General features: G+C 42.6%; 1 protein-coding gene across 1 annotated transcript in view; it reads right to left on the bottom strand.

The window, feature by feature from the left end:
- The window catches only part of LOC132209500 (ufm1-specific protease 2-like), a 32,899-nt gene that overhangs the window by 7,655 nt on the left and 12,237 nt on the right, over nt 1–13,007 (bottom strand). Inside the window, exons 3-5 of the mRNA XM_059645015.1 lie at nt 12,564–12,747; nt 7,369–7,432; nt 3,960–4,114 (exon numbers count right to left, since the gene is read on the bottom strand). Coding sequence (XP_059500998.1) covers nt 3,960–4,114; nt 7,369–7,432; nt 12,564–12,747 — 403 coding nt within the window. The remainder of the gene's footprint in view (nt 1–3,959; nt 4,115–7,368; nt 7,433–12,563; nt 12,748–13,007) is intronic.

The following is a 13,007-nucleotide window of genomic DNA, read 5'->3' as shown; positions in this document are numbered from 1 at the left end:
GCGTGCCCCCCCTTATCAAGGTTTCAAAATAACCATTGAAAAGGCATTTCAAAAAGTCTTTATCCTGTTAAACACTTATAATAATGTTAGTATGACCAAGTACACATTCCCCTTGACAGCTGTATCAAAAACCATTATTTGAATTAATGTATTGCATTTGAGACTCAGTCTCATTCCATTACACTGCTGTGTAAACAAACCATCACAGATGAATACATTAAAACTATCGAGACAGATCAAATAACTCAGCCATCCATTCAAGTGATGTAACAGGGAAATAGATACTTGAGCTATATTGAAAGATGCTCAACCTTTTCTTCAAGTTTTATCGTAGGTTTAGAATTTAATGAGTGTTAGGTTTTTGAATGGGATCATTCCTGATAATTGATGTGCCAAAACTGTTTAACACTTAGGAAAGCAGGAAATGGTCATAGATGAGAATTCCATTCCTCACTCTGGATGAAGACTCATCTTAGATAGTGGCAGGTTATTAATCCCATTATCACCATATTTGAGATAAACTGTTCAGTTGACATTCTGCAGCTAGCATGGAGGTAAGCACAGTGGGTTGTCACAGAAGGGTTGAAGGAGGGGAAACCCAGAGAAGTGGTGATCTTAACTTGGAGGTCAGGGTACCAGGCATTGAGGAATTAGGAACGTAGAAAATAGAACATAGAACAGTACAGCTCAGGAAAAGGCCTTCAGCCACAATGTTGTGCTGACCATGAAACTAACCCCTTCTGCTTACTCTTGGTCCATATCAATCCATTCCTTGTATATTCTGTGCTTATCTAAAAGTTCCTTAAATGCCCTTATCGCATCTACCTCCACCACTACACCTGGCAGTACATTCCAGATTCCGAACACTCTGTTTAAAAAACCGGCCCTCACATCTCCTTTGAACTTTCCCCCTCTCACCTTACATACATGTTGCCTCGTATTAGACATTTCAACTCTGGGAAGAAAAATTCTGACCATCAACCCTATCTATGCATCTCATAATTTTATCGGCTTCTATCAAGTCTGCCCTCAGCTTCTGCCACTCAAGAGAAAACAACCTGAGTTCTTCTAGCCACTTCTTATAGCTCATACCCTCTAATCCTGGCAGCATTCTGGCAAACCTCTTCCACACCCTCGCCAATCCTGCACATCCTTCCTGTAATGTCGTGACCAGAATTGAATGCAATACTCTAAGTGTGTCCTAAACAAAGTTTTATAAAGTTGCAACAAGACATCCTGACCTATAAATGCAACCATGCCATATGCCTTCTTTACCACCCTATTTACTTGCATGACCATTATTAGGGAACTATGGACTTGAACTCCAAGATCTTTCTATTCATCAATGCTGCTCAGAGTCCTGCCATTAAGTGTTTACTTTTCCTTAACATTTGATCTCCCAAAGTGCAAGACCTCACACTTACCCAGATTAAACTCCATCTGCTTATTTCTGCAACTGATCTATATCCTGCTGTATCCTTTGACAACTTTCTATGCAATACATGACTCCAACGATCTTTGTATCATCTGCAAACTTACTAACTCACCCATCTACATTTTTGTCCAAGTAATTTATATATGTATCATAAACAACAGATGTCCCAGTACAGAACCCTGTAGAACACCACTAGTCACGGACCTTTAGCCTGAAAAACCCTTTGACCACTACCCTTTGTTGTCTATAAACAAGTCGATTCTGAATCTGCGTGGCTAGTCACTGTGGATCTCAAGCATCTTAATCTTCTGGGTGAACCTACTATGAGGGACCTCATCAAAGCGTCATTAAAATCCATGTAAACGACATACACTGCTCTACCTAGATAATAAAGTATGAAGCTGGATGAACACAGCAGGCCAAGCAGCATATCAGGAGCACAAAAGCTGACATTTCAGGTCTAGACCCTTCTTGAAACGTCAGCTTTTGTGCTCCTGAGATGCTGCTGGGCCTGCTGTGTTCATCCAGCTTCACACTTTATTATCTTGGATTCTCCAGCATCTGCAGTTCCCATTATCTCTGAGACACTGCTCTACCTCCCTTGATCGCCTTCATTACCTCCTCAAGAAATTAAATCAAGCAAGTAAGACATGACCTACCCTGCATAAAGCCATGTTGACTGTCCCTAAATAAGCCATTCTTTTCCAAATGTATGTAAATCCTATGCCCATGAATTCTCTGCAATAGCTTCCCAAACCCTGATGTGAGACTCCCAGGTCTTAATTTTCTGGATTGCTCTTTGGACTGGAGGCCTGTGACCAGTGGTGTGCCACAAGGATCGGTGCTGGGTCCGCTGGTTTTTGTCATTTATCTTAATGATTTGGATGTGAATGTAGGAGGTATGGTTAGTATGTTTACAGAAGACACCAAAATTTGTGGTCTAGTGGACAGCTAAGAAGATTTTCTCAGAGTTTAATGGGACTTTGATCAGGTGGGCCAATGGGTCGAGGAGTGACAGATGGAGTTTAATCTAGAGAATGGGAATGGTTGTGGGGTTGGAAGGTGCTATATGAAGATCTTTGGTGAATTTCTGCAGTGCATCTTTAGATAGTACGCAATGCTGCTACTGAGCGTTGATGGTGGTGGGAGTAGATGTTTGTGGATGTCATGCCAATCAAGTGACCTGCTTTGTCTTGGATTGTGTCAAACTTCCTGAGTGTTGTTGGGGCTGTACTCATCCACTCACGTGGGGAGTACTCATCAGATTCCTGACTTGTGCCTTGTAGATGGTGAACAGGCATTGAGGAGTCAGCAGGTGAGTTACTAGCTCCAGTATTCCTAGCTTCTGACCTGCTTCTGTAGCCACTGTGTTTATGTGGTAAGTATAGTTGGGTTTTTGGTCAATGATAAGTCCCAGGATGTTGATAGTGTGGGGTTCAGTGATGGTAACACCATTGAATGCCAAGGGTTGGTAGTTAGATTGTCTCTTATTGGTGATGGTCATAGCCTGGCATTTGTGTGGCGTGAATGTTATTTGCCACTTGTCAGCCCAAGCCTGGATATTGTCCAGATCTTGTTGCATTTGAACATGGACTGCTTCAGTATCTGAGGAGTCGTGAATGGGGCTGAACATTGTGCAATCATTAGTGAACATCCCCATGTCTGACCTTATGATGGAGAGAAGGTCATTGATGAAGCAGCTGAAGATGGTTGGGCTGAGGACACTACACTGAGGAACTCCTGCAGCGGTGTCCTGGGGTTGAGATGACTGACCTTCAACAATCATGACCAGCTTCCTATGCATTAGGTATGACTCCAAACACCAGAGAGTTTGCCGTTGATACCCAATGATTCCAGTTTTGCCAGGGCTCCTTGATGCCACACTTGGGCAAATGTTGCCAGGGTTGGAGGGTATGAACTATAGGGAGAGGCTAAATAGACTTGGGGCTATTTTCCCTGGAGTGTCAGAGGCTGAGGGGTGACCTTATAGAGGTTTATAAAATCATGCAGGGCATGGATAGGGTGAACAGCCAAGGTCTTTTCCCCAGGGTAGGGGGTCCAAAACTAGATGGCATAAGTATAAGATAAGAGGGGAAAGATATGAAAGGGACCTGATGGGGCAACCTTTTCAAGAAAAGGGTGGTGCATCTATGGAATGAGCTGCCAGAAGAAGTGGTGGAGGCTGGTACAATTACAACATTTAAAAGGCATTTGGATGGGTATTTGGATGAATAGGAAGGGTTTGGAGGGATATGGAAGGATAAATGCTGGCAAATGGAGCTAGATTAATTTAGGACACCTGATCAGCATGTTTCCATGCTGTACATCTCCGTGACTCTATGACTCTAAGTACCTCAGAACACAACCAAACAAGTAACGTCAGCAAATAGATCGTTTATAATACAGAGGCAGAAAGCTAAGAAATGCTTGACGAACAAAGTACAGTTGCTCACAGATTCTGTTATTGGTTCGTTAACACAGTAAATGACATAAGAAATCATTCAGTACTTAGGGGAATACATACTTTCCCCATGGTTCCTCTGGATTTGCAAATACTACCACGTCAATCGGAAGTGTCAGCTTGAAGTGGATACCTGGCATCTTATTGTGCTGGACAACAAACTTTTGGACGTGTTCAGGCCTAGTCATCTCAAACCGAATCTGTAGGTTTATGACTTTCTGAAAAGTTAAAAACAGTTATGTTGTAATTACTGCTATTGTTGAGGGTTGTAAGGTTTGGAAGATTTGATGAGTGATGGATTGCAAGGCCATCAGGTAATGTGTGAAACAGTGGATTCCCAGGCTCAGAATGTTGTTGGTGTGTTCTCCCACCACTAGAGTATTCTCGTAACGTAGAAAATAGGAGCAGGAGTGGGCTTTCAACCCCTCAAGCCTGCTCCACCATTCAACATGACCATGGATCATCATCAAGCTCAATACCAAAATCCTGCCATCCCCTCATATCCCTTGACCCTGTTAATCATAAGAGCTATATCTACCTCCTTTTTGTAAGTATACAATGTTTTGGCCTCAACCACTTCCTGCGTTAATGAATTCCACAGGCTTAGCCCTCTCTGGGGAGAAATTTCTCCTCACCTCAATCCTACATAGTTTACCCCTTACCCTTAAATTATGATTCCTGGCACTGGAATCCCCCACCATCAGCAACATTATTACTGTGTGTAACCTGTGTGGTTATATTAGAACGTTCTAGGGTTCAATGAGATTCCCCCTCATTCTTCTAAATTCCAGTAAACACAATCTTAACCAATGCAATCTCTCCTTGTGTGTCATTCCTGCCATCACGGGAATCAATTTGGTAAACCTACACTCCTCTATGGCAAGAACATCCTCCCTCAGGTAAGGAGACCTAAACTGCGCACAGTATTCTAAATGTGGCCTCACCAATGCCCTGTATAATTGCAGTAAGTCATCCTCATTACTATACTCGAATCCTTTTATTATACAGACCAACATACAGTTTGCCTTCTTCACTCCATGCTGCATCTGCGCACGTATTTTCAGCAACTGGTGCACGACAATACGCAAGAGTTATTGAATATTCTGCCTTCTCAATTTATAGCTGTTCAAATAATAAGCTGCTTTCCTATATTTGCTACCAAAGTGGATAACCTCGCATTCATCCACATTACACTGCATCCATCATGCATTTGCCCATTAACTTAGCCTGTCTAAATCACACCGTAGGATCCTCTTCACAGCTCACCCTTCTACCCCGTTTTGTGTCATCTGCAAATTTAGTTCCCTCGTCTAAATCATTAACATACGTTGTGAATAGCTGGAGTCCTAATACCAATCACTGTCGTGCCTCACTGGTCACTGCCTGCAATTCAGAAAAAAAACAATTTTTTCTGACTCTTTGATTCCTGTCTGCTAACCAGTTTTCTAACCATTGCAATACTCTATCCCCAATTCCATGCACTTTAATTTTACGCATTAATCTCTTATGTGGACTTTGTCAAAAGCCTTCTGAAAGTCAAATAAAGCACATCTACTGGCTCCTCTGATCAACTCTATTAGTTACATCCTCAAAGAATTCATTAGATTTGTCTAGTGAGATTTCACGTTTGTAAATCAATGATGACAATGTTTCCGAATATGAAACCCTAACCCTCCACCATCTCTTTTGCAATGCGCTAATCTGTTATATCCTGCTGTTTCTACTCTCCCTAATGTGAGATACTGGAAGTAATCTTGAGAGCACTGTCTTTGAGATCCTACTTTTCGGCTTGCTTCCTAATTCCCTGTATTCTGTTTTTAAGGACCTCTTCCTTTTTAAATCTCTAGCACTGATACCACTGTATATCACAACTTTTGGCTGTTCATCCTTTCCTCTTGAAAACGTCATGTAGAGACGCTGAGACACACTTGATCCTAGCACCAGGGGGACAACATACCATCCTGGAGTCTCGTTTGTGGCCTATTTATTCCCCTTGCAATTGAATCTCCTATGGCTATTGCATTTCCATACATTTTGCTCCTCCACTGTGCAGGCAATTGTGGGGCCATGAATTTGACCATTGCTGTTTTCCCCTGACAGGCCATTCCACTCAATTATATCCAGAGTGCTTTATCTGTTTTTCAGAGAAATGGCCACAGGGAATTCCCCCATTGTCTTTCTAGTCTTCTTTCTCTGCCTTGTGGTCACTTATAATCTACGATGTAATGATATCTCTATGTGCGCTCTTCCTGATTATCTCAGGTTCGCAGATGTCCTACAATGTTCCCAGCTGCTGGTCCAGCTCCAACATCCAGGTTTCCAGAAACTGCAGCTGGAGACACTTCCCATACACATGCTGGTCCAGGAATTGGAAATGTACCGGGCTTCCCACAGAGAGTAGGAGAAGGACACAATGACTTTGAGCTCTCCTGTCAGGACTTACCCCTTTAAATTAAACTTTTTAGAAGATATTTAATATCAAATAATACCAAGCTCTCTCAGGCTCTTCATTCCTGTTATTTGTTACTGCAGAACACAGCCCTTAGAAACGATAAACTACAAAATGACCTTACGAACTATGAATATGACAAACTGCAAGCTGGATGTTGAGGTCTCCAACTTAATACATCAAGCAAAAGAACATATATCAATAGATTTCTACTCTTGAGTCCTTAGAAATTAATAGTTGTAGTAATCTCAATAGATGCTGAGAAGGATTACTGAAACTGTTTGCTGAAATGTTCATGCCCTCACAAAGGTAGAGGTGACCACAAGTGATTGTTTGTGGTCAGACATTCAGGAGCTGTTACATTTCTGTCCTCGCATTAAATAACTGTTCTTGGCATTGAAGCTCAACAAAGTAATTCCCACCCTGGCTTTTTTTTTATTGCTACAAACAAAATGTTTGATATTGCATTACAAAGTAGGCCTTGCAGAAGGAAGAATAAAATTGAGACAGTGACAAAAATGAAAGAAAGAACAAAAGTACATAAGACAGAATCTGATTTGCAGAAAAGAAGTTCAATCAGCCTAAAAGTTATCAGAGATAATGGGAACTGCAGATGCTGGAGAATTCCAAGATAATAAAATGTGAGGCCTAAAAGTTATAATGTTTTTATCACTTTTAAAAAGCCCTCTCCTACAGGACGCCAAAACACAGCTTAGCCCATCCAAGAGAAAAATGTGAGACCAATTTGAAACGAGTAATGAAGCTTGTGAAACCTCTAGTCAACCCAGCTTTTCTCTTTACAAAATGAAACTGACAATGAATCAGTGAAGTTGTGTGGCACCACTTGGCTGCAAGGATTTTTCAATGGCAGTAGCACATCGCTCCTAGGATATGCTAGCCGATGTTACATCAAGTCATTATAGATGTTCCTCATCAGAAGTATTTGCCAGAGCAAAAAATCCTGAACATCAGAAATAATGAAATCTTCCTTAAAATCAGGAATAATAAAATGTATATGCCTACCAGAGGCACAACCTTTAAGAATTTCTTTTTCGCAGCCTTCTTTAGTATCTCACTGACTTCAGCCCTGGAATAGAACAATGTAAACTGTGATAAGGCAGCACACAAATAAACTTGATTCATCATGTTCTAGTGTCTGACACCAATATTGATTAGGATGAATTAAACAAAATGGATTTCTTCATTTCTATCTGTGTAAAAATTACTGGAAATGTTTTTAAAGATCCAGGTTTCTTTTACTCTCATCCATTCACACAGAACGAACATTCTTCCTGTGTCTACATGGATTTCCTCCAGGGCTCCGGTTTCCTCCCAGAGTCCAAGGATCTGCAGATTAGGTGTATTGGCCATACTAAATTGCTCATAGCGTCGAGGGATGTGCAGGCTAGGTGGATTAGCCATAGGAAATGCAGCATTAAAGGGATAGGGTAGGGGAGTGGATCTGGGTGGGATGTTTTTTGGAGGGTCAGTGTGGATTTGATGGGCTGACTGGCCTGCTTCTGCCCTGTAGGCATTCTATGATTGTTAGGCACAGTATGGTAGAGCACCACACACCACAATGGTAATGAGATGGGATGTAGGTTGTTTGGGCAGTTTTCTCCATAAAGGGTCACACAGAACCTGACTGGTACTGTAGGCGACCATTCGGCCCATCATGTCTGCACAGGCTTTCTGGGCATTCTTTCAACATAATTCCACTGACTTGTCTTTATGATCTAACAATGTATGCAGAAACCAAATTCACAAGATTTTTAGCAAGTTCTACAACCGCCTCTCCCTAATTATTTCAGAACCCTCCCTCCCTCCCCCTTTTCTGATGAAGGGTCAAGACCCGAAACGTCAGCTTTTGTACTCCTAAGATGCTGATTGGCCTGATGTGTTCGTTCAGCTTCACATTTTGTTATCTCAGATTCTCCAGAATCTGCAGTTCCCATTATCACTGATACAATTTTAACTTCACTGCGAAGCCTCTTCCAGGGATGCTTAGCCTGAAGCAGTTACCCTCCTCCCTCCAGACAAACCTCAGGGGATCTCCCTCCCACTGCAACTCTCTTGTCCATCCCACCCCTTTAACTTGTCTGTCCCCTCTCCACCTATCTTCTCCTCTACACATCTTTGGTCCGCCTCCCCCTCTCTCCCTATTTATTTCAGAACCCTCTCCCCCTCCCCCTTTTCTGTTGAAGGGTCTAGGCCTGAAACATCAACTTTTGTGCTCCTAAGATGCTGCTTGCTGGTTGTCCTGCTGTGTTCATCCAGCTGCACACTTTGTTATCTGTCTCCCCACTCAGGTTTTGCTGCCCCACAGAAAACAACCCCACTTTATGTGAAGAAGGGTAATTGGACTCAAAACATTAATTCTACTTTCTCTCCACAGATGCTGCCAGACCTGTTGAGTTTCTCCAGCAAGTATTTGTCTCAATCTATCTAGTCTATCTTCAAAGTTGAAATGCTCCAGCCTGGGCAACATCCTGGTGAATGCCCTCTACACCCTCTTCAGTGCAATCCTATCCTTTCAATAGTGTGACAGGCATCTAGTTAACTCTGCAAAAAATAGCCAGGCTGTTCCACAACAGTTACCACATTAGCATCTTCCCAAAAATGTGGAAAATTGCCCAGTTATGACCTGTAACCAAAAAGCAGAGCAAATCCAACCTGGCCATCTGGATTCATTCCGTGAGATATCAAGCAATGGTTGACGGTGCTGGATACTGAAATAGTAATGCACCCTGACAACATACTGGCAATAGAACTGAAAGCCTTCAAAACCTGCCGCTCTACCAGCCAAGTTCATCCAGTACAGTTACAACACTAGCTTTTACCCAACAATGTGAAAAATTGCCTAGGCATGTCCTGTTCTTGGGAAAGCAACCAACATAATCAAAGACCCCTACCACCCTTGTTATCCTCTCTTCTGCCCTCTTCCATCAGGCAGGCAATATAAAAGTTTGAATACATGTACAAACAAATTCAAGAAAAGCTTCTTCCCTGCTGTTATTAGACTTTTGGATGGGCCTCTCAAGTGTTAATTCTGATTCTCTCTCTCTCTCTCTCTCTTTCGCTCTCTCTCTGCACCTTCTCTGTGGATATAACACTGTATTCTGCACTCTGTGCTGCTACCCTGAATGACTTTGCATTGTACAATCTGCCTGTACAGCATGCAAAATGATACTTTTTCATTTAATCATGGTACATGTGACAACAACAAATCAAACTCAAACTCATAGATTAGGATTATTCCATGGCACAACATCGTGGGCTGAAGGGCCTGTACTATGCTGTACTTTTCTATGTTCTATGTTCTATGTTCTATGTTCTATCCCTGCTCAGTGATGCCCAGTTTGGGTTCCACCAGGGCCACTGAGCTCCTGACCTCATTAAAGCCTTATTTCAAACATGGACAAAAAAGCTGAGTTCCCAAGCTGAGGTAAGAGTGGCTGCATTTGACATGAAAGCCACATTTGACTGAGTGTGGCATTAAGGAGCCCTGGAAAAACTGGGGCAGCACAGTGGCTCAGTGGTTAGCACTGCAGCCTCACAGCACCAGGGACCCAGGTTCAATTCCAGCCTCGGGTGACTGTCTGTGTGGAGTTTGCACATTCTCGCTGCGTCTGCGTGGGTTTCCTCCGGGTGCTCCGGTTTCCTCCCACAGTCTAAAGATGTGCAGGCTAGGTGGATCGGCCATGCTAAATTGTCCATAGTGTTCAGGGGTGTGTGGGTTATAGGGGGATGGGTCTGGGTGGGATGCTTCAAGGGGCAGTGTGGACTTGCTGGGCCGAAGGGCCTGTTTCCACACTGCAGGGAATCTAATCTAATCTAATGAGAATTGGGGCGCAAACTTTCTGCTTGTCGGAGTTATAAATGGCACATAGGAAGATGGTTGTGGTTGTTGGAGGTCAGTCATCTCAGCTCCAAGGCATCTCTGCAGGAGTTCCTCAGGGAAGTGTCCCAGGCCCAACCATCTTCAGCTGCTTCATTAATGACCTTCCCTCCATCATAAGGTCAGAAGTGAGGATGTTTGCTGATCATTACACAATGATCAGCACCATCTTTGACTCTTCAAATAATGTAGCAGCTCATGTTCAAGTGCAATGAGATCTGGCCAACATCCAAGCTTGGGCTGATAAGTGGACAGTAATATCCACAGCACACAAATGCCAGGCAATGACCGTCTCCGATAAGAGATAATTTAACAACCACCCTTTGACATTCAATAGTGTACCCATCACTGAATACTCCGCTGTTAACATCCTGGTGGTTATCATTGACCAGGCCTCAACTGGTATCGCCCTATAACTCCAGTGGCTACAACAGCAGGTCAGATGCTGCGGGTATTGTGGTGACTAGCTTACCTCCTGTCACCCCAAAACCTACAAGGCATAAGTCAGGCGTGTGATGGAATACTGCCCACTTGCCTGGATGAGTGCAGCTCCAACAACAGTTAAGAAGTTTGACACCATTCAGGACAAAGCCCATTTGATTGGAACTACATCCACAACCCCCCACCACCAATGCTCAGCAGCAGCAGTGTGTGCTGCCAGAAATTTACTAAAGATCCTCATGCAGCACCTTCCAAACCCACAACCACCTCCTTCTGGAAGGACAAGGGCAACAGATACAAAACTTTAGCACCATGTAAGGTAGGTGCACTGTCTCTCTGCTGCCCTTTCCTTGATGGTAGTGGAGGGCAGGTTATGCTAATGTTGGTGCATCTGAAAATATAACTCACACATTAACACAAGTAATATAGTATTTATTTTTCAAGACAAGAAGTGACAAATTGCAAGCCAATATGTTATTTATATCATTTACACTAGTTGGGGGCTGCCTGCCAGGAGAGCAACGTGGATACAAAAACACTCAAACAATGTCTGAACTCACCTCAGTCATCCTGGAAGAGGCTGGCAATAAGATTTCCTCCTGCCACTCGGCCTGTCTGAAATATTGCTCAGTCTTACCCTTCTGGGTGATCCTCTTGGTTAATAACCTGACTCTCAGCCTCATCTTCATCCTCAGAAAGTGTACCTGTTCCCCATTTCATCAATGTCCATCCCCTTTCTTGGATCAAATTGTGAAGAGCACAGCGTTCGACAATAATGTGGGACAACATGAGTGGGATACACTGGAGAGGTTTAGGGATTGAAACTTTATCTTCAGAAGGCCTATTGTGTGCTCAAATATGGTCCTGGTGGCAATGTGAGCAGCATTGGACCATGGCTCCATGTCCATCGATATATTGTCTAAAGATATCATGAGATGGGTTTCAAATGGGTACATTTTGTCACCCAGCAGTTGTGTCCTTACATGCTGAGGAACTTGGAAGGAAACAGGGGCATCTGAATGCTAAAATACCATATAGGTCATGGAATCTACCAAAATATTTTGGAAATCTACAAAACGTGGCTCCCAAGCTCACAAATTTGTTTGACATGAAGGGGGTGGAATCTCATCCTGTTCCCAAATCCTGTTGATTAATAATAGAGCACTGTCAAAGCAGTGTGGCTATCTAGCTGTTCTCGGCACAAATTCACCTGCCATGAATGTGCATGTCTTAGCTGCCCCTCAACTCCAAATTACATGGCTGTGTTGGGACAAAACTAAACATGATGATGTTCTGAGGCTTATGCTTTGCTGATGCCAAATTGTGTGAATGAAGGATTGAGGGAGTGCGTGATCATTGACAGTGGAAGCACCTTATACATCAAAAACTACAAAGAGAAGCCAGATGGCTGGCTAAACAGTTCCAAAAGCTGCAAAGGGCGCTGGCAAGACAACTAGTCAGGTTGTTGAGTGTTTGTGCTGTCATGTTTCTTGATTGTGGAGGAGAAAATTGGATGTGTAATGTTAATATGGCAGGTTGGAATAGCAGTGAGCTGCAAATGCATGGAAATAAGCTGCTTGCCACACAATGGACAGGTTCATAACTCACTCCCCAGGAGAGATTTTCTTGACGAAGAGAATTTGAATTTTTAGACTCTTGCCCAATTAAGTCAATTTACTTGCCATCTTTTTCTCCACCTCTGAGAGGAGAAAATACTACCGTCCTTTCACAATCCAAATTTAAAATCCAAATCAAAACTTGATAGACAAAATATTCAAGAGAAGTGACACAATGAAAATTTAACACATGTATCAAGGGCACCGAAGACATATACCAATCTAATACTGGGGTATACAATAGATTCCTTTCTGCTACTTACATAACATATTTCAAGATGGCTTTGCATTGTGTATCCTCTTGCAGTCTTGAAGAACGAGTGCTGGTATGTGTTTTGGGCCACATATACAGTGAGCTACCGAGACCACTCAGACCAAAAGCTCGTGAATTTACTTTAGAAATCAACTTGTTAATAGCTTCTGTAAACCCTGCTTTAATTCCTTCTTCTGCATGCAATGAAGAGAAAGGACACAGTATAAGTACAATCAATGCCAACACTGGAGCTAACAGCCTAAATCCTCCGTTACATTTCTATCTATAAGAAAGAATCATCCCTTCATAGTTAAAGTCAAATTTAATTTTTTGAGAAATATATACACATGCCAAACTATGCTGTTGTAGCAAAACTTATCAAGCAAGCATCACACAAATGATCTGTATTCAAATATTCATTCTATAGATGTCAACTTATGAAAAACATTCAAAG

The sequence above is a fragment of the Stegostoma tigrinum genome, chromosome 3 (assembly GCF_030684315.1).
Source record: "Stegostoma tigrinum isolate sSteTig4 chromosome 3, sSteTig4.hap1, whole genome shotgun sequence".
NCBI lineage: Eukaryota > Metazoa > Chordata > Chondrichthyes > Orectolobiformes > Stegostomatidae > Stegostoma > Stegostoma tigrinum.
This window is presented reverse-complemented; position numbering and strand designations above follow the sequence as displayed.